The 21,170-nt window shown below is 36.7% G+C and overlaps 5 protein-coding genes across 5 annotated transcripts; 2 read left to right on the top strand and 3 right to left on the bottom strand.

Moving 5' to 3' along the window:
* Positions 1–313: 313 nt before the first annotated feature.
* SHR (GRAS family transcription factor) lies at positions 314–2,330 on the bottom strand. Its single transcript, XM_088821658.1, has 2 exons — positions 2,290–2,330; positions 314–2,211 (listed from the first exon to the last, which is right to left on the bottom strand). The coding sequence occupies exon 2, from the start codon at positions 2,209–2,211 to the stop codon at positions 640–642; it is 1,572 nt and encodes a 523-aa protein (XP_088677784.1). The 5' UTR covers positions 2,290–2,330; the 3' UTR covers positions 314–639.
* Positions 2,331–8,207: 5,877 nt separating this feature from the next.
* On the bottom strand, positions 8,208–13,403 carry PUB49 (plant U-box 49). The gene is made up of 11 exons (XM_012998509.2): positions 12,993–13,403; positions 12,822–12,884; positions 12,621–12,724; positions 11,199–11,290; positions 11,033–11,122; positions 10,843–10,918; positions 10,402–10,760; positions 9,602–9,858; positions 9,233–9,521; positions 8,694–8,804; positions 8,208–8,552 (listed from the first exon to the last, which is right to left on the bottom strand). The coding sequence occupies exons 1-11, from the start codon at positions 13,115–13,117 to the stop codon at positions 8,334–8,336; spliced, it is 1,785 nt and encodes a 594-aa protein (XP_012853963.2). The 5' UTR covers positions 13,118–13,403; the 3' UTR covers positions 8,208–8,333.
* A 97-nt stretch (positions 13,404–13,500) lies between these two features.
* Positions 13,501–15,034, top strand: LOC105973484 (uncharacterized). The gene is made up of 4 exons (XM_012998516.2): positions 13,501–13,698; positions 14,139–14,286; positions 14,468–14,538; positions 14,626–15,034. Exons 1-4 carry the CDS (start codon positions 13,501–13,503, stop codon positions 14,848–14,850), a joined length of 642 nt encoding a protein of 213 aa, XP_012853970.2. The 3' UTR covers positions 14,851–15,034.
* A 303-nt stretch (positions 15,035–15,337) lies between these two features.
* Positions 15,338–16,087, top strand: LOC105973468 (Translation protein SH3-like family protein). The gene has a single exon (XM_012998497.2). The coding sequence runs from the start codon at positions 15,504–15,506 to the stop codon at positions 15,942–15,944; it is 441 nt and encodes a 146-aa protein (XP_012853951.1). The 5' UTR covers positions 15,338–15,503; the 3' UTR covers positions 15,945–16,087.
* A 1,031-nt stretch (positions 16,088–17,118) lies between these two features.
* VDAC2 (voltage dependent anion channel 2) lies at positions 17,119–20,893 on the bottom strand. Its single transcript, XM_088821657.1, has 6 exons — positions 20,543–20,893; positions 20,378–20,445; positions 18,295–18,405; positions 18,130–18,216; positions 17,741–17,949; positions 17,119–17,654 (listed from the first exon to the last, which is right to left on the bottom strand). The coding sequence occupies exons 1-6, from the start codon at positions 20,589–20,591 to the stop codon at positions 17,348–17,350; spliced, it is 831 nt and encodes a 276-aa protein (XP_088677783.1). The 5' UTR covers positions 20,592–20,893; the 3' UTR covers positions 17,119–17,347.
* Positions 20,894–21,170: the final 277 nt, after the last annotated feature.

Here is a 21,170-nt window from a genome sequence, read left to right as displayed (position 1 = left end):
TTAAATAGCAATGTAATTCATATATTATTCCCTCGTGAAATAGACTTTTAGTCAAGACCTTAACATATATATTCACTCTATTAATTATTTGTTGCTTTAAAAAGAAAATTTAAAATTCTTATGATGCACTAAATATATTTTTCCAATTTTACTCTTATTAGTCCAACCGTCTAAAATATTAATTCTCTGTTATCACACCAATTAATTGACAAAAAATGTGGTTAGTCATTGCTACACATCTCTTTTCCAAAATATATTAATATGCGCATAAAAACCTTAAAACAGACACATATTTTGAAATAAAAGGAGTATGATATACAGTAATCAACAAAATTGAAATCTATTAGAAATATTGCTAATTAGGATACAAAGATTGATCACAAATTGATAAAACAAAGATTAATTTGAATTAGTTAACTTCAAATCTATGCAATCCAAACGGGAAATCAAATCGAAATTAAAAATGTCAAATAAAATAATTATAAAAAAAAACCCAATGATATCTTTCCTTTTAATTCCTATTTTTTTCAACCAAAAACACTTCACCAACTCCATACATTTTCACTACCCCCACCCCCCCAGGCACGTGCCAGCACACGTGCGACCCTCCCCCATTTTTCTTGGTGGGAATCCTAGTCATCAAGGCTTCCATGCACTAGCCCAAACCACCGGCTGATCCTTCCAAGAAAGGAATATTCCGGCGGCATCATCCGAGCACGGCGCCATCGACCACCCCTCCTTGTACCTCCTCAACAATGCGCGCACATCGTCACACACCTCATCGTTGAACGAGAAGGGGCTGAAACCGCCGGCGTGAAGCCGGTGCGACCACCGCACCGCCGTCTCCCGCCTCTCCACCGACTCCTGCGGCGAGCACGCCACCAGGTCCACGACGGCGCGGCCCGCCGCCCTCTCCAGCATCAAGCGCTCGTTGCTCGTCCTCGGAAAGCTCTCATCCAGCGCGTCAAAGTAAACCCTAAACCACCTCATGCATTCTTGAAAACCCCTCACGAACTCAACCCGATCGTCGGAATCACCACCCCCCGCGTGAAGATCGGCTTCCTCTTCAACAATGGTGATTATCCTGGGCTGAAGCCTCTTGAAAATCGATATCAGAAAATCTCTCCGATTACCCACCGTCGCGACGGAGTGTAGAGTTCCGACGCAGTTGATCGCCAGCGCTTCGTCTTCTTTGATCTCCAGTTCGGCTAAATTCAACTCCGACAAATCGCCGGCGTGGTGAATAATGCTGAACTTAAACGGCACGCCCATCAGCCGGGCGAACTTCTCCATCCTGCTGCCGATCTCCTTCATTACTTTCTGCACTGCCGCCGCGCCGGCTGCGCCGGCGCCGGCGGCGCCGCTTGATTTTCTGGGGACGACGGTGGTGATCCTGAGGTGGGGGGTTTCGTCGGTGCGGGTGGCGATGGCTTCGAGCAGGGTGGGCCACTGGGTGCAGTAGGTGTTGCCGATGTCGATGATGTGGAGCTTGGCCTCGCCTTCGAGAGCATCCATGATAGCGCCGTTGCAGGCCACGTGTCCGAAGGTGGTCCATGGGCTGACTTCCTGGAATTTGAGGACGGTCTTCCTCGTTGACTCGAAGGAGCAGGTCTTCTCGGCGGCTGACGTCATGGTCTGGAGGGTGCGCTCGCCGGAATCCGTCATGCGGCTGAAGAGAGCCTGGAGGAAGTAGGAGGCGAGCTTCTGGTCGGTGTCGCCGTACGGGGAGCTCATCTCATTGAGCATCCACATCAGCTGCTGGACGCGGGCGCTGTCTCTGTCGGCGACGGCCTGCGCCGCCGCGAGGAGGATGTCGTTGGCCCACCTGGTGTTGTTGCCGGAGAGGGAGGCGGCGAATTCCACGCTCACGTCTCGGGCAGGGGAGACGGCGGAGTAATATTGGCGGTGGTGATCGGAGGATTGGACGACGTCGTAGGCATGGTGGTGGGTGGGGGTGGTGGTGGTGGTGGTGGTGGTGGTGGTGGGTGTAGGAGTGTTGGAGAACTGGTGGTGTTGTTGATGATAAGGGTTATTATTATGATGGTGGGAAGAAGAAGAAGAGAAGTCTTCATCATCCATGAAAAGGTTGAAGCATTCTTGGCTGTAAGTAGGGTTTTGGCGGGAAGATCTGGAGCTGCTGGAAGTTCTGCTGGAATCGAAGGACTGATCTTCTGGTTGTTGAAGGCTGACTACTCTAAACAAAGTATCCATCTAATTAATGATCAAACAAATTATTATAATTATAATTTTAATTATAAAGACCCACACATCAAATAATATAAATTCAACCTTTGTGAGTGAGTGAGTGATTCTGTTGGAATATTAATAATTAAAACTATACGAATATAATTTTTTGCCTTTGAAGAATTGGACTTTAGCTAGCTGGATAAGCTTTATTTCAATTCTATAACATGGTGATTTGTGGGTGGAGTAGTGAGTTCTAGAGAGAGAGAGAGTTCTAGAGAGAGAGAAGAATCTGAATGAGCAGAAATCTGCCTTTTCTTTATAGGGAATCGATGTGGGATATCATCAAGATTAAACGTAGTGGAATGGTGGGGTGGTTTTTCTTATTATTATTATATTTTAATTATCGAAAAATAAAATACAATTTAGTGTGTGTATTGTGTGTGAGAGAGAGAGAGAGTGGGGGTGGGGTGCAGGCGTGGTGGAGAATGAAAATGGGGTAATGTGAGAGAAAAAAGCTGCGGAGGGGCGTGCAATATAAATATGATGGATGATGAACATAAACACAAACAATTATTCCCACTCACTTTCTTTTGCCCCCCAATTCCTCTCCACATTCTGCCAACATTCCTTTTTCTACCCCTTTTCTTTTCTTTTCTTTCAATATATATTTAATTATACAAATTATTATTACATGCATCCCTAAAGTTTTTGTGACAATACTATATATATCAAAATCTCATAAATCAAGAGGCATGCTCCTCTCTTTTTCACACCACCCCATATATGTATATATAGAATGGGAGACAGTCAAGAAGAAGACTAGCCCATTTCTCATGATCTATAGACAATGAGTTCTTTGCCTATTGCCTATGCTACTATATAGGGACTCTATTATATATTTCATGGGCCATTTTTTTTTCTACAACATGTGGCCCATTTTTTTGTAAAATTAGGATACATTTACAACCTATTTCACAAATACAATAATGCGTCAGTTATAATGACGCGTTTTAAAAAGCTGACACGTGTCGTGGTTGAGATGTGGGCCAGATTGTATTTTTCAAATAAAAAATTGAAGTAAAAATTTTTAAATTTGTGGGCCCCGCTGAATAAAACCGTTTCGGATGGGTTGTGGGTTTGTGGTGGGTGGGGTTTTGTGGGAAGGGTTTGGTGGGTCCCAGACACTTTTTTAGATTTTATTATTATTATTATTATTATTATTATTATTATTAATAATAATAATAAGTAGAAAAAAATATCATTAAAATTTTGAAAACTTCTTGAATTTTGTAAAAAATCGAAAATAAAATACTGTTTCGGATTTTTTAAATTATTTTGTAATTTCAGAAATTCGAATATGGGTTTAAATTTTAAAGAATATATTATTATTATTATTATTTTTTTCAAAATTGAAAAGTTTTCAAGATGTTTTGGAATTTTAGAATCGATGATCAAATTCTAAATTAGGGCTTAAAATAAATAAATAAACAAATTGTAATTACGTATTCAAAAATTACTAAACACAAAAAATAAATATTTGTTTATTTAATTATTTTTTTCTTAGTTATTCAAATCAAATTAAAAATGAAAAAAAAAGAGAAAAGTAACATACAGAAATAAGTATAAATTAATATACAAATGTGGCCGGGGCCCACCAAACCCTTCCATAAAACACACCCACCCATAAACCATCCGAAGTGCTTTTAACCCGGGCCCACAAATTTAAAACTTTTTATATAAAAAATACAATCTGGACCACATTTTACCTTGACACATGTCACTTTTTTAAAACGCGTCATTACAAATGACGTGTTATTGTATTTGTGAAATAGCTTGGAAATGTGTCATAATTTTGAAAAAAGTTGGGCCACATGGTGTAGAAAAATAAATGGCCCTATATTTCATGTATAATTGAAGTCGGTAAAATTACAGTTTTCGCACCTCAAGTTTGCGGAAGGTTGCACATTTGGTCTCTCGTGTTTACGAAAAATACATACGGCCACTCATGTTTCAACAATCTTTGACATTTTTTGTTATTTCGGTCAATTTACTGTTAGTCCGTCTGTTTCCGTCAATTATGAGAGTGATGAACACATACTTGATTTTGTTATAAGATGGTAAGAATTAACAGTGTTAAATTATTAAAACATGAGGGCTTGAATGTGTTTGTTTCTGAATATGAGGATCAAATGTGAAATGTAGATAAACTTAAGGGTAATATTAATCCCAATTGAAGTGAGAAAGAAATTAGAACGAAAGGAAGAAAATTTAAAAAATAATCAAATATATAGTATGTGATTGGTGTTTTAAAGTTAACAAAGTTCAGCACAGACAATTTGAATGAAACAAGTGCAAAACATTAATCAATTTGTGCTTATATATGCAAGTTTTTGATGTGCATGCAACAAGTTATTTAATTTTGTTCAAATGTATATCAAACTATTGTAAATTTATTGTTTCAAAACTTACTCCTATTTGACAATCATTGGGAAGAAATTCCTTGTTGGACTGTTGTTGTCTTTTTCGAGAATTGAGCAATATTATTATAGCTGTAGTTCTATTACAGACAAATTGTGGACAGTATATATATATATATATATATATATATATATATATATATATATATATATATATATATATATATATATATATATATATATATATATATTCACAAGGCGACATTCCCTCCAAAATCCAAGAAAATAAATTACAGTACTCGGCCAAAAAATTGATCTTCCATTGAGTTTTGGACAGTAGCTATATTTGCACTAAATTGTGTCCCAATTTTCAAAATATCGCACTATCTAAAATATATTCCTCGGAAGATCTAACAAAAATAAATGATAAATGGAATTTTAATATATTATATTAATGAAGTGATACGTCATGCATGCATGAGAATTACGACACTAGCTATGCCATGCATTTCAATTGTACCATAAACTTTTGGAGAAGTGACATTTAAATTTGATAAATGGGAAAATATGTACAAATATTTTATGAACGGTACGATCTCTGGTTATCAGGGTTTCTTTTATAGATTAAATTTTGAGCAGATCAGTCGATATTTAATATAAATCGCATTCCATTAATTTTTTGAAATGTGGTACTCTTAAGTCTTAATTCTATATAAATCACGCATTAATTATAATTAGGGTTAGAGGGGTTACGGTTTATGCTAGTTTTTTTTTCATCAATTATTAGAATTCTAACTATATGTTTATTTAAATTATCTACATGTCAATCATCCTATGACATCTGATTTTCCTATTAAAACAGGTCATCCGGTCTAAATTTGCACCCTTTTTTTCCATAAATAAAATAAAATAAACCGGATTAAAAATCGACGGAATTCGAAAATTCAATTTTTGTATACACCTATTATAAGTGTAAAAGAAGAAAAATTGGAAGTTTCAAAAATATTTTAAAAATAAAAATCATAATCCAATACTTATTCCATTTTTTTTATAAAGTTTGGATTGAAATCAAAACTTAAAAAACTACACGAGAGGCATAAACTACACTGAAGATTTGAACATGAGTCAATAGAGACTTACGGCACACTATATGCTTTATTTGAATAATATTGATATATATATATATATATATATATATATATATATATATATATATATATATATATATATATATATATATATAATTCGGCAGTCAATAAATAAATATGTAAAGTTGGTGTGTAATCAAAATCAACCCAGGAAAAAATAAGATATATATATAGGAAATTACATGAGACGGCAATTTCTTATTTCTTTATGTTTACTATGATATCATCATTTAACGAATTGTTCTTTTGTCTTTACTAGAAGAATTCAAGTTTAAGCATCATCGTAAATTTTATATTATTTTCAGTCAAGAGATTGAATAAATCTTCGTCCACTTATGAAATTAATCTTGAATTAATGTTCCTTGCGAAACCCCAGTCCTTCTACCTAGTATCTGCAATATTCTGTCGGATTAAATTTCCCTTTATTTATTTTGTAAGAATTCACATTTATTTTTCTTTGCACCAAATTCATTTTGCAGTCGATTATTCACGGTTTTTTTTTTCTTTTCTAATTTCGTGTGAAAATCATAAAATCGATAGACTAAGTGAAGACCAACATTAAGGTTGTTCAAACTTTCCTCTCAAACTTATCATATATAAAATTTCTTTTTCTTGCTTCAGTTTTCTTTTCTATGGTGTTGAGAAGACCCTCCGTTAGGTGGTCGGACAAGACTCGAGAAAATTAGACCTAATCTTCTTCTTTTATAATAGGATAAATTACGTGTAACCACTCACGTATGATCAAATTACGAAGAACCCCTCTTGTTTGGATAAACCCCGTATGAATCTTCTTACACCTCCACGTTTATGGTGTCAAATTCAACATAATCATCTAGATTCCATGGAATGTGCTCTAATTTGTACTATTTTTGCGTAAAAATACAGTTTATGATGCACCACAATCTGATATATATACAAGCCAAAAAATACATCTTATGATAATCTTGTTTCAAAATGTGGAGCTTAAATGAGATAAAACAGGTACAAAAGTGATAATATTCCATATAATCAAGAAGATTCCACTAAATTTGAAACCACAAAGGTGGACGTGTGAGAAAATTTATAGCTGACATAATTGTTGTAATTACCCTAACAAAGAGGGGAATTTTCGGAATTTTACCATACCTCAGGGATAGTTGTAATTTACCCTTTATTATAATATGTAGTATTGTCTTATATATTTTGTTATTGCAATAATCTTTGACAATATATAATTGCTAATTGCGTGTCTAATCAAACATTATCCTCGTTCCCATAACTCCATCTGTAAACGAAAATATCAACTTCCTTTGCGCTTTTAATATTTATATATTCTATCTTTTTAACTCGTTTTCTTCCCAAACGAAAAGAAGGTTTTGTAGACGATATACTCAGTCAAATACACCTCGTGTATGTGTGCTTAACATATACTTATTTATATAGATCTACAATTTAAAATCACCCGAACTATTACCAGAGGGGCTCCTTCGACCCTACATCCGGTGATAAACACCGGGTGAGTCTTCCGCTGTCACGTTTTTTTTTTTTTTTTTTTAATTTTTCTAAAATCCCTAAAAGTAAACCTTAGTGGGAGAGTATATTATAAAATACAAAAAATGACACATGGCAGCAGAACACCCACCCGGTGTTTATCACCGGGTGTAGGGTCGTAGAAGTCTTATGAGAGGTCTCCAAAGTGGGCTCGGCTAGCCTGCACCATTTCCTTTTTCTCTTTTGGGATAATTGCAAAAAAAGGTACATTATGTAAAGTTGGCCTAAAATCCCCATGTGCTATGTTTATTGCAAAAATCCGGTTATTATAATGCCAATAGTAAACACAATATTTTACAAAAAAAAAATAAAGGTTAAAACAAGAAGACTAACATAAAAATCTATGAAGATATTTAATTCAAAAAAATCTAAAAACTCAACAAAAGGAATAAATAAAAATCAGAATGAAATGTATGCAAGTTAACAAAAATAAAAACCAATACAAAGATCACATGTCTGTGATATATATAATTTTTTTCAAGCATAAGGTTAAAACAACATAAATATATAACACCATTTGGGAAGATCGTCGAAGATTTGTGTGTGGGATTTTGGCAATAAACATAAAAGATAGGAATTTTCGACCCTACTTTCAGTAACACACGAGATTTCTTTTTCTTTTTTGCCCAATTAGACTGTGTTTCCTGGGACACACTACCCACAAACAATAACAATATCATGACCCCTAAAAAGAAAACAAGTGGTCACCATTATTACAACCAAATGCTTCAATCTCACTCTTTCCCCACCTGCAAAAGAAGCCTTACTTATTATGTTCCTGTGGTCACTACTTCTCCTTTGCTTACCATGTACCCTCACTTTTGGCAAATCTCAGGTGATTGTTTGGAACTACAATAACTAAGCAAAGGACCACCTGTTCTCTAACGTTGCTAAGGACCATCTCCTATTTCTTCAAACTTACGCATTTTACGCAGGCAGCTAAAACTAAATTATCACAATGTATAACCTTGTTGGTAATTCAATTACACGGTTCTCAACCTATATTAAATGATGATACATGAGAAAGTGATACAGAGATAATGGATAAATCTTACCAAGAAGAAAAATCTTGAAGTTCTTTACTTGACAATCCCTTTCTTTTCTTTGGTGCGGGCCCAGCTGGAGGAGCGTCACTACCGAGAGTGGCGGAGGGTGCAGCTGGAGCAATCGCTGATTTCAAATATTTACCGACGGCAACGCTGCCGCCACCTCCGGCAAGATCATCTTCCGACCCCTTCACTGGATTGCTGTACCATGAACCGATCTTATCCTGGAAAAAGTAACGCCAAATTTTTTTATTTCTTTTTAAATTCATGTTAAATAGAATAAAGAAGGTATGTATAACTTCCATGGCAGAGAAAATCATGGGACTCCTAAATGATAATAGCAATATCAAGAATCTGAAACTAACATTGTCTTCGTCCTCGACAATTTTGTCCTCATTGGCCTTCTTTTCTTCCTCTTCGTCTTCTTCAGCATACGGATTAACGTAAACTTCTACACTAATAATCTTGATCTCTTCCTAAGCAGGGAAACAGAAAAAAAAAATTAAAATAAGTCGAAATTAAAGCCAAGAATTGAGATTCCAAATATATAGCTCGTGATCCTAAAAGTAACTTGGTTGCAATGTCATGCGAAAAACAAAATGCATAACTCAGACAAGGTAAACACGTTGTACAAAAGGCAGTCACATCCTGATGACTTAATAAGTAAACAGCCTTATGGCAGTTGAAACAAATAACTGATGCAAGAACTTCGTACAATCTTTATAAGTGCCTCCACAAGAAAAGAGATACCCCCAATCTAAGAAAATTGAAAACACACAAATAAATGGAACTGGAACTGGATAGTTACGTATGTGTTTCATCATTACCAAGCAATTAAGGTAAATAAACAGGCAATAAAAGAGGGATGATGAGAAATAAACATAAGTTGGGTATATTGACGAACCAGAGGTCTGTCGTCGTCATCAACAGGTACTTTCTCCAATGTCGAAAGGGTAGTTAACCCTCCAACAACCATCCCAAAAACCGTGTGTTTGAAATTCAAATGATTTGCAGACTTGTAGAGGATGAAGAACTGGGAACCATTTGTGTGAGGACCAGAATTCGCCATGCTAACCACACCTCGTCCAGAATGAACTAACTTGGAGTTAAGTTCATCTTTGAAGGACTTTCCCCAAATCGATTCACCTCCTTTTCCTGTCCCAGTAGGATCACCACCTTGAATCATGAAGTTTCTACACATCAAAAACGTCAAAGTCTTGAATTAAAAGGTCGATTCAACAAATTGGAGGAGAGTTCGAGTAATCTGGAGTACCTTATATTTCTGTGAAAAACTACCCCATTGTAATATCCACGTTCACAAAGAGTGATGAAGTTTTCACATGTCCTCGGAGTGATGTCACAATGCAGCTCAATGTTCAAATCCCCATGCGTTGTTTGCAGCCGGACATAGCCCTTCTTCTTTGGATTTTTTTCGACTTTAACATATTCATATTCATTTGTGGTGACAGGATCATAAGAGGTCGAAGTGAATGATCGTGAAGCAGCGCCAGTTGTGAATCGACTTTTAACCTGAACGATTTCAAATGAACATACAATTAATCAATTAAAAGGTCCCTGGAAAACCAGGTCTAGTGACAGTAAATTAAACATGTACTAGAAAGATGGGAACAAAAAAGACCTAGTTGCCCTTCACTGATAATGTAAGGAGATTAAGACCAACTCCATGTAGTCAAAAATGATAAATCATCAAGAAGTATTTCATAAGTATCTTTTCCATGTCCAAAAGCAAGACTCAATCACAGTCAAAAGCACTTTTACAGAGTTACTGATAATTCTATTTTCTTCAATGAAGACTTCGGCTCAATTTGTCTTTCAGATTTCTAAACAATTTACTTGTACGGAACAAAAATGCTTCACCAGAAAAAGAAATAGGGAGAACCCAGACAGAAGCGCCTCTAATAAACCAAATAATGTTTGGACAGGCAATATATTTACAGCTTTGTTTTACTCATATGAATCTTTACTGACTAAAACCAATAATTCGCAAAATTCAGTGTCTTCTAAATACCTTCTATGGCAAAAAAAAATTAGTCGAAAAAAGCAAGAACTAACCATCTTAGAATTTACTGGTGTCCTCTCACCAGCCATGTGCATTGCTATGCGTGCAGCAGTTTTATTGCTAGCATCAGACCTTGCAGCAGCGGCACTTCTTCCATGAACAGCAGCGGATGCGGCATCTACAACGCTGTATGTCTGCTTGGGCGTTTCATCACTCTTCTCATCTTTGATACGTGACCTTGCAGCTAAAATGGCTTCAAGAGCCACAGCTCTTTCTGTTTTAGCCTTATTTCCTCCACCACCATGTAATGCAATCTCCTTTGCCTTTTCAGTTCCAAGCTCCTTAAGCATTTGCTTTATATCCCCATTAACATTTATATTGTACGACGGGTCAGATTCCATTTTCTTTAGTTCTGCCATAAAAGAAAACATGAAGTTTTACAATCATATAAATAGAAAGCAGATCCAGTAAATGCCAGAGGAGTAGCTGTTCACCTTCGTCGTCGATTTTTAGGTTTTTCTTCATGTGATCGAAATCCGTGAGAACCTTGCTATCAAGTGCATTAGGATTCTAAAAATTACAAGAAAAATACATTATGAGAGACTTAATTCGGCTGTGCTTCTAAAAATTAACTCGAAGCCTACAACTTCAACACCAACCAGAGATAGTGAAATGAACTTTTACCTGAATGGTTATAATGTCTTGCCTAGTGAATGGTTCATCAGTGAGAAGCTCTTTCCAATTCTTAGTTTTAATGTTCAATTCCTTAATTGCCTGGACAACAACAGTTCTAATCGATGAAATAGGTAAATGGATGGTTTTGAAAGACGTAAAAAGGTAAGAGATGTACCTCGTAACAGAACACATTTCCTGTCGTCTTTACAGCAACTATGTGTGTGAACTCAGTAAAAACCTTATTAAGAACAGGGCAGTGATACTCTCCTACAAAAAGAAATTCGAGTAAGAAATCAATTCTGCCAATTTCAGCACTCAATGGGAGATTCATGTATTAATTGTTACAAGAAACGAGTAAAAAATATATAAAGGCCCAGAATTACATGCTTCTGGCCTTCCGCTTTAAGTTTTTCCCCTTTCTTACGCTCTAATAAGTAGCATGAAGCCTATACATTGTGGTCAAGCGCCTTATGCACAAACCAAACCACTATTGAATATTTTGGTCAAGGGCATTATTATTACTATATACCTCGTTTTATTCTTTTCATCTTATCAGTAACATACAGCCACTACCACATTGTAGTTACGGAGAAATAACAATTCCACATATATGTAACATTCATGATAAATCGAAACCAAGAGTGATCCAACAATGGCCAATTTACAATTAGGTTTATTTTTGTTCATGTTCCATGAATAAGGAAAAACATTACTATCAAATTCTACTGGAAAAGAGATTGTAGGAGTTCCCAACTTCAGATAAGTATACTTAGACACTGACTAGAATGGCTTTCTCTAGAGTGAATATGAAATGTTTTACCATCTTCGCTGAGGTTTCTAAGTATTCTGTCGAAGAAAATTGTCTCAGTGTAAATTACACTGCTAGCCTGAGAAAGTCTACATGTTTGTCTACATTGGCTACTAAATATAGCTCTTGTATCTGACCATTTCAAAAATAGTTCTATCTGTATCCACTTTCCGACCAAGAAAACTTTATTCAGTCCAGGCTTTCACAAAATGGGTATCATTTCCGTGCCAAAAGGAATAGATATATGGGGGACAGAGAAAGTGTCGGAGGGCCCAATAAGAGCAAAGCAACTGCAAGAACTGGGATACAGTAATACATAAAGAATATATTTGAATACAAGACACAGGCTATCGCAGGCTATGAATCTAACATATCCGAATTCTAATTTTCAATTAAACTTCTTACTTCATGACACGATAAATATAAGCATATGACCTTCAGAAACTCAGATACACTCTCTCAAAATCAAAGGGAGGAAATTTAAGAATTCACACAGTAGCATTGCTGTGTACTCGCTCACAAAGAAGAATCCTTAAAGTTGCAGTATCTGGTTCGTGATTAGAGCACATTCAATAGTTCTCGCATTAAAATCCTTAAGACCATCTAAAATAAAGCTCCTATTTTCTCAACTCCAAATTACGAGATCCAAAACAGCTCATGTTCAATTCAAATGCTACACCTCAATGGAAATATTCCGACCCAAGCATACATGAACAGATGGCGGTAGCTAAAACTCCAATTTAAATTAACAAAAGTCCAATACAAAAGGTTATCGGAGCGGGCAGTTACCTTCAGCATTCTTGTGGAAAGAGAGTGGGACCAAATCCTCCTGCTTGAGCGGAGCTCCAGTTACCGGATGCCTCCCATACTTCAAAATGTATGGGGTTATGTTCCTAAATCCCACATTACAAAATCAGTATAAACCTTCACAATTACCAGCAACCAATTTAAAAAAACTAAAATTAAAAAAAATTGTCAATAAATACACACATGATGTCAAATACATTGCCGTCGGCAGTGCAAACGGGGACTTCGAACGGCGTAAACGTCAGGCTGCATCAGAAATACAGAATGAATTAATTAATTAATTAATCAAAGTGAACAAAAAGGAAAATCACACAACGCTGTGAAAGGGGCGAAGTCGAGAGGGTAAATACTTACGCGCAGCAATAGAAGGGGAGGCGTTGAAAGCGGGCGACTTCTTTGGATTTAGCGCCGCCCCACTCGGTGGCCCACTCCGTTTTCGTTAAGAACATCCTGTCTTTGCTATGCTGCTTCTTCCCCATTTCTGCAGTCAGCTAAAAGTTCGATTGAGTACGGATTAGGTTACGGCTCCGGAGGAATTTGTGTAACTCCCTGAAGAAAAGTGGCGTAGGGTTTGAATTTCTAGTACCGGAAGGCGGTGGCTCTTTTTCAGAAGTAGAAGTTTCTGCCGTTGTGACGGTGGTCGTGCCCGCCCGTATTTTTTATTCGGATCCGGGTTAGAGATCCATTTGACAACCCGATTCGGATTCGTCTAATAATTTCAGCAATTAATATTAATAAAAAAAAATGTTATATTTATTCCTAATGAATTTTTTTAATGGGCTTGGGCCTGAAAAGTTCTAACGACACGGCAGTGAGTGGCGCAGCCTAGACAATCGGAGCAGAAACACTGCTCAGCCGCAGTATGGGTGGCGGAAGGAGGAGCGACTGTAGTAGCAGTGGGGAGGAAGACGGTGATGCCGAGTGGAGGGCCGCCATAGATTCCGTGACCGCCGTCGCCTCCTCTGTTAAGAACGACTCCAACGGTTCCAGCCGCCGTTCAACCCATGAAGACGAAGACCAAAAGCACAAACCCCAGAATATGAAACACTACCAAATCAAGGTATCACTATTTGATCCTGATATGAATATGCTGAGTTGGTATTTCTGCATTATATTGTTGCTGCTCTTAGTTTGGTGAATGCCGGCCATGTGTTTGATATTTGGTCTGGTCTAAAGTTCAAGTTCTTGACTGAGAAGAACAAATAAAAACATTAACCAAGGATAACATTGGTAAAAAAAAAACGAGTATGATCGAATAGAAATTTCTGGAATTTCGGTTGCCCGTATATCTAGTTGTTGGAGGTGTAAGTATCTAATTTTACTAGATGCAAGAGCAAGAATACAGGTGCAGACACTGTAAACTGCATAGCTATCACCGTTAAATTATATGCTCGTTTATATATATATATATATATATATATATATGTGTGTGTGTGTGTGTGTGTGTGTGTGCGCTATTAATGTCTGGTTGTACGACAAATTGGCTATGACAATCGACAGGCACAGAAAATGCTGGATGACTTAATAGAGAAGAGTATTGAAGTGGTTACAGATAAGTCTCGAATGCTAGAGAAAGATCCTCCAATCAGCGATGCTGGAGTTCGTCTGTTCAGAAACGCTCCAGCCGGAATAGTGTTTGATCAAGCAAGTGAGAAAATCCGAACTTATATCATTAGTATATACGCAGTCATCTCTCTTATTTAGTTTCAATAACATCCTTTTATTAGCCGAATACCTAATTTATGCCTCTTGCTCAAAATTTTCGCTCTAAAGAGACTATTTTTAAAGAATTTTGTTTTTGTTTATAAAGATTTGTTTTTCTGTTTTAGATGAGCTTCATGGACCAAAAGCAAGACCAAGAATTGTTCCTGGAGAAGAGTTCGACGAGAAATCGAAAAAGGTACGTATGTGTAATTACATATATCTTTGTTGTTTGTTGCTAAATGCTAGTGATTTATTAATCCTACTTTTTGCTGTGTTTTTGTAGTTTAGAAAGAGACTTAAATCCGTTGCTGTTGACGGGACCCACATAATCGATGTAGCGAGAGCTGCAGGGCAAAAATCCTTAGCTAAAATGGAAGCTAGAGAATCGGCTGCTAAAGCAGCTGCGAAACGAGACGAAGAACGTGTGGCTGAGCTGAAAAAGATTAGGGGAGAAAGGTGGCTTCCTTCTATAGCCAGACAAATGAAGTTTAAAACTAACAAGTGTTGAGCTTTATTCGTCTTTCTGACTTCACATTGCGCTATTTTTTCCGCTAATTGCAATGGGCAGCTTCGATTTATTATGTTTGTAGACGCTCAAATCAGATGATAGTCGTGATCGTGAACGAAATTTTTTATCGATGATATTCCAAGAAAATGCGTACAAAATGTTTTTAAAAAAATATTATAGAAAATTTACATATAAGGTGTTCTACTTATATTTTTATATTTTAATAACAACCTCATTTGAATTAATCATACAAAACTATAGGGTTGCTTTTACATTGAAGAATTAGAGTAACTATTTTTTAATTAATCTATAATAAAAAAAAAAAGGTTCAATGAGATTGTTTTTATTGGTTCACATTATCAAGGGATTTGAAATTATTAGCTCACTTTATAATTTGATTTTGAGTCTGATTTTAAAATAAATTTGTTGTATGATTAAATTAAATAAATCTAAAAATAAATAAATAAAAACATAGTTTAAAAAATAGAAGCCCAAGAAATGAAAATGAAGCCCATCTTGTGTGATACCTAAGTCCAAATAACACTTGCTTCTCAGCTCAGCCACACTATATATAAACCACATAAAAAAAACCCTAATTCCACCATTGTTGAACCACACAAATCACCACTCTCTCCAAAAATCCGGCGCCGACAATGAAGTACAACCCCAGGGTTTCATCCTCCCGGCGCAAGAGCCGAAAGGCTCACTTCACCGCGCCGTCGAGCGTCCGCCGCGTGCTCATGAGCGCGCCCCTCTCCGGCGACCTCCGCACGAAATACAACGCCCGATCCATGCCGGTGCGCAAGGACGACGAGGTTCAGGTGGTCCGCGGCACGTACAAGGGCCGCGAGGGAAAGGTTGTCCAGGTGTACCGCAAGAAATGGGTCATCCATATCGAGCGGATCACCCGGGAGAAGGTTAACGGATCCACCGTCAACGTCGGCATCCACCCCTCGAAAGTAGTCATCACCAAGCTCCGACTCGACAAGGACCGCAAATCGCTCCTCGACCGCAAGGCCAAGGGACGCGCCGCCGCTGACAAGGACAAGGGCACCAAGTTCACGGCTGAGGATATTATGCAAACCATCGATTGATAAGTCCGGCTATTACGGTTGTTTTATGGTTTTGTCATTTGGTTATTATTCCGTTTTAATTCATGATTTTGTTAAGACGATGATGAGAGTTAGAACTATTTCATACTATTTTACTCTTTTTAATGCTACTTTGATTTTGTTTTTTTTTTTTTTCGCGATGCAATGCCGATATTTTATGCGTATCAAATGTCGAAGCTAATTGCCTAATTTTATTTTAACTGATAATTGCCCTATATATCTCTCTGCAATTGCAATATTTAACTGGTTATTAGCTATGGTTCTATCTGATGAGATGAAATCATCGCACTCTCGATAAGTGTTTTAATTACATGGATGTACTGTGGTTCATTTCTTGTATTTGGAAAAATATATGGTTTGATCTTACAATTTATCCCACGAGTTTTCGTGCTGATTATTAGTTGTGAAGTCAGGATAGATTGGGTGAAATTATAGTTCGACTATAGTTTATAATTTTAGCGTCTGCAGAAGTGTTTTGGTATTAAACTGGAAAGGGGATATCATGCGAGTAATGATGTTCTTGTTCCGTTTCCTATAGCTGCAGAAGTGAATAATGGAATGTCATAGTTGTTATGCTTTATTTGCTCCGTGTTCCGATGAAGTGAGATAGACTCATACAGGAGAGATGTTCGACTACTTGGAGATTAACTTTCACATGGTTGTTTTATTGCTCTCCATATTTGTTTGTCTGCATATTTTCCTTGCTCTGTTTAGTATGTTTCTATTTATCTGCAGTAGAATTTGTAGGCGTTGCTTGATGCATTTTTCATTTCTCTGGTTGGCAAGTTGCTTAATCCTTATTTTTGTATTGATTGCAAACATATTATGCTTCTTGTGCTCAGTTGCATCTAAACTTCTAGCTATAAGCTTAAATTTTATAGCTATAGTACTTGGTAGAAGCGCTCTATTATCGAAAATGTTACTTAAACTTTTGAATTATTTTCTGACCACCCCGCTTCCCGCTTCTAGGACGACCTCAAAAAGGACTAGTTTCCAACAAAAAATTTGAAGCTTATATAACTCTAAATGAATCAAATGAGCCTAAAAATAAGGCAGAAACTTTATACCTCATGAAATAAGGCTCGCTCACAATGAGTAGAATAATTTGTTCATTTTTGCAAACAGAACTAATCACGCATGCAAAGACAAACAAAGCTGTAAAACAGAGTTCTCGATTTACCACAGAACTCCAAAGAATATAGTTATGTCAAAAAGGCGAGAAAAATTCAGGATATCCATCCCGGTATCAAAACTCAGACTATGTGTCATTAACTGAGCGCATCTGGGAAAAAACAGTATATTTCTGCAACTACTTATTCGAAATATTTTCCTTCCAATCAAATCAACCTCAGGATAACAGAAAGCAGCAACATACTCTGCTTTTTTCAAGGCTTGAGAATGAGTGAAGCACCGAATTTGGGAGTCTTTTCCAAGGCCTTGGTGTCGAATTCGCTGGATATCGTCACAAACGACTTGCGAATGACCTCATGCTGCAGAACGGCACCCAGTGAACCGTGGTTATTGAGCTTCAGTTTCACTAGGGTCAGTGGGTCAATTGCGTAGGACCCACCCACTGTGATTGTGTTCTCATTGGTCGAGAATTTCCTGGCAATCTCCCCCACAGCAGCACTCTTCTTCAATTCATCCATGTAGTGAACGTACGATGCCGTTATGGTGTCTCCTTTGTTCCCCCTACAAAGCACAGGAACGTGGGAAATACTAACTTCTCATTCCTGTTATCTTATGAATTTTTAGGGTAATCGAACATTAGAACTTACAGAATTACTGAAATAGACGAATCTGGTTTCGTCACAGTGATGCCTGCTGTGTATTTAGTTAATTTTCCAGAAGTTGTCTCGTAACCTGCCTCGGCACCCAAAGCGAAAGTGGAGGTTCCAAGTGTGACGGTTAAATCAATCGGAGGAGCTTGATTATGCCCAACAGCTGCCGTGAGGGATGCGTGAGGGTGGAAGTATTGAAATTCCAGCTGGCATAAGTAGAAGCGAAAAGCGATTTTAGTGAAAGAAAAAACAATATGATTTATTGTTCATGTAGTTGCAAAAGAATGGGTTGTATATATATATATATATATATATATATATATATATATATATATATATATATATATATATATATATATATATATATATATATATATATATAACACCTTGCCAGACTCGTAATTGGGAAATTTCAGGGTGGCGATGGTCTTTGATGAGGGGATGATATCTGTAACAGTAAAAGTTGCTGAGATCTGCAAAAGGAAAAAAGGGATCAGAGAAATGATAACGGAAAATAGTGTTTAATGTGAAAAGAGTTTTCGCAGTCTCACATTATTTTCGGTGTCAACTTTTAGATCAGCAGAAGTATTCTTATATATGTACTGAGCTGCCACATCTCCAGATGAATAGCCTGCTTTTTTCACCGTGGATGTAGTCAAGGCCTACAGCAAGTAAAAATTGGTCGTAAAATTGTCGTACAACCCCCAGAGTAGTCAAATGGAAAAGAGAGATTCACAATGTGAATGCAACATGAAATCCAAGGTAAAAATTAAGGAAAATGTAAGAGCAATAAACCCAGTTTAGGTTGTTGCCTTAACGTCACTAGTATGCATGGTTTATAAAGTAATCCATTCAAAAGAGTAACAAACATAGCCACATTAGAAAACTGAATACCCATAAATAAATAAATAAATAAATAAACGTGGTTCCCCACAATTAGTGATAATAGAAAAGGCAAATTGAATGTTGCCGAACACAATCGAAGGATAAACCTTTGTTAAGTTACACTATAGAACTCTCAGTAGCTGGCAGTCGGGACCAGTCAGTCAACAGAACTCTCAGTAGTTGGTAGTCGGGACCAGTCAGTCAACCAGATATATTACGAATTCTAAGCAATGAAGAAAATCTAAACTAAAAGTTTTCTATCGTTAAGGTGCTGTCATAAAAGTTTGAATCACAATCTACTCTTTATGATTTTGAAAGCAAAGTTACTATAGTAAATCAGAAACGCCACAAAATTAGAACACCATGCTAACAATTTACTTACGTAAGTCATAAAGAGTTAGCGTTGACAAACCTTATAAAAAAGGATAGAACAGATACAAAGGTCCATATGTGTTCTCACCGGGTTACAAGAATTCAAGTAGCTATGTACCGCATTCATTATTTGGAGGCTTTGCACAACTTAACAACGATTAATACAGATTCTTTACTTCTCAGAGAATCTAGACTATAATACGCTGTATGTTACCGATCCCCCATTTAAATACTTAAAATAGACATTGGCACACAATCCGCCAATAGAATTGGGCAAAAGAATCTGAGTTAGTGACCTCTTTTTAAACCTAACGAATATCATTTTGGACAAGCCTATGCAAATATAGAAACCACAAAGTCATTTCACCTATCCAACATTGAAATTCAACTATAAAAAAATACGAAATAGGCATCAAAACATTTATGGAGAAATTCAATCGGTAAAACATGAAAAAAAAAATTAAAATTACATGCCCTTCTCCCATAATCCCAACTATAGCAGAGGCACTAATATCACGAATAAATTCTGTAAAGTACTAATGAGCGAAAAAATCACAAAATCTAGCGCCTGATCACAGACTGTCAGCACTTTCAACTAAACAAGTACACATTCCAATATATGTTGGATTCGACTAATAAATATCAGTGGTACATTATAAATGAGAATGTAATTCTCTTTATTCATCCAAACAAACGAGAACAAAAGAGAACCGCTAGAGCTTGTCGAAAATAAGAGAACTAACAAAAAGCCGAAAATAAAGGGATGCGTCATACAGGAAAATCAGTACCTTATTCAGAAATTAACAAAATGAGAAGGAAGATTCTGCAATCCAAACTCTAAACTCTCTCATTGCGGGGAGAGATCGGAGATTTATAACACCCGTTTATTTAAGAAACTAGAACTTAGCATACACAGTGTTCCCATAGTGCTGTTACTTCCATATATCGAATAACATCCTAAACTAACTCCGATTGTTACTAATTTTGAGCTTAATTCTTATCGATTTAATACGAGAACGTGATCTACTGCAGAATCGAAAGTCGAAACCCTAAAACACAATCAACAAAACAGATAATTCATAAACTAGAACTTAGCATACACAGTGTTGCCATAATGCTGTTACTTCCATCTACCGAATAACATCCTAAACTAACTCCGGATGTTACTAATTTTGAGGCTTAATTCTTATCGATTTAATACGAGCACGTGGTCTACTGCAGAATCGACAGTCGAAACCCTAGAACACAATCAACAGAACAGATAATTCCTAATCATGAAAGAATCACATAATAAATTCATACGAGACGCTAATACAAGTACGCAAACATAATGAACTCGCGATACTACGGAAAATAAATAATGTAAAAAATTTGTACCACTCCAGATTCACTGTAGGTTGAGACGGAGAATTTGTGATCGGAGAGGTAGTCCTTCGTCAGCAGATCTATAAATTAAAATTAAATACATCACAAAAAAATCAATCAAATAAAATCATAATCATGGAAAATTAAGATAGCTGGATCCAAAAAATAAATAATTACCTTTGGCTTTCTTGCCGATATCGGAGAAGAGTCCCGGCCCCTTGCTCATTTTGCAGTAATGAAATTTTTGCTTGCGAATTCGAAGAGAGAAACTGGTTCTGGAGAAAGTGTGTGTGAATCGAGAAAATGTGTGCGGAGAAAAATGGAAGTGAGAGAAAAAGAGATGCAGGGAAAAACTGTAGGGGTGGAGTTTCTATTTTCTTTTTTCTTTTTCTTTTTCTTTTTCTTTTTCTTTTTCTTTTTTCTTTTTTCTTTTTTTTTCGTGGTGAACACAAACTGTAGGGGAATATTTCGCAATTGACCGGTCTTTTTAAGGGGATAGTTTCAGCCGTTGATTTGAAATTCGACGGTAGGGATTCGTGATTGATGGGTCTCGATTTTTATTCGGTCGAGAGGGGGGCTGTGATGGTCACTCTATCACAGGCAGGTCAATTTAGAATGGGGTAATATGCAATACCCCTGGTTTGGGTAAATATTATGAACTGAGCCCAAATGAATTGAAATATTTTTACTCACGCCCAAATTTTACTTTTAATTAGTGAGACACCCCTGACTAGACACCGGAAGACTAAATTGCCCCTTTGTTAAGTTTTTATATACAATGTAATATTCACTCACAATATGCTTT

The sequence above is a fragment of the Erythranthe guttata genome, chromosome 8 (assembly GCF_056151865.1).
Source record: "Erythranthe guttata isolate IM_541 chromosome 8, IM_541, whole genome shotgun sequence".
In the NCBI taxonomy this organism is placed as follows: domain Eukaryota; kingdom Viridiplantae; phylum Streptophyta; class Magnoliopsida; order Lamiales; family Phrymaceae; genus Erythranthe; species Erythranthe guttata.
The sequence above is the reverse complement of the archived record's forward strand: the minus strand, read 5'-3'. Positions and strand labels throughout refer to the sequence as shown.

Bases quoted from the DNA above. Each gene is read 5' to 3' on its own strand.
- SHR (XM_088821658.1), bottom strand. From the start codon at position 2,211: ATGGATACTTTGTTTAGAGTAGTCAGCCTTCAACAACCAGAAGATCAG.
- PUB49 (XM_012998509.2), bottom strand. From the start codon at position 13,117: ATGGGGAAGAAGCAGCATAGCAAAGACAGGATGTTCTTAACGAAAACG. The intron at 11,291-12,620 runs GTAACTGCCCGC...TTCTTTTTGTAG, and splicing joins TTTCCACAAGAATGCTGAAG to GAGAGTATCACTGCCCTGTT. The intron at 11,123-11,198 runs GTACATCTCTTA...GTTGTTGTCCAG, and splicing joins GAAATGTGTTCTGTTACGAG to GCAATTAAGGAATTGAACAT.
- LOC105973484 (XM_012998516.2), top strand. From the start codon at position 13,501: ATGGGTGGCGGAAGGAGGAGCGACTGTAGTAGCAGTGGGGAGGAAGAC. The intron at 13,699-14,138 runs GTATCACTATTT...GACAATCGACAG, and splicing joins TGAAACACTACCAAATCAAG to GCACAGAAAATGCTGGATGA. The intron at 14,287-14,467 runs GTGAGAAAATCC...TTTCTGTTTTAG, and splicing joins AATAGTGTTTGATCAAGCAA to ATGAGCTTCATGGACCAAAA.
- LOC105973468 (XM_012998497.2), top strand. From the start codon at position 15,504: ATGAAGTACAACCCCAGGGTTTCATCCTCCCGGCGCAAGAGCCGAAAG.
- VDAC2 (XM_088821657.1), bottom strand. From the start codon at position 20,591: ATGAGCAAGGGGCCGGGACTCTTCTCCGATATCGGCAAGAAAGCCAAA. The intron at 18,406-20,377 runs GTACAAATTTTT...TACTTGCTGTAG, and splicing joins CCTACAGTGAATCTGGAGTG to GCCTTGACTACATCCACGGT. The intron at 18,217-18,294 runs GTGAGACTGCGA...TTCCTTTTGCAG, and splicing joins AAGTTGACACCGAAAATAAT to ATCTCAGCAACTTTTACTGT.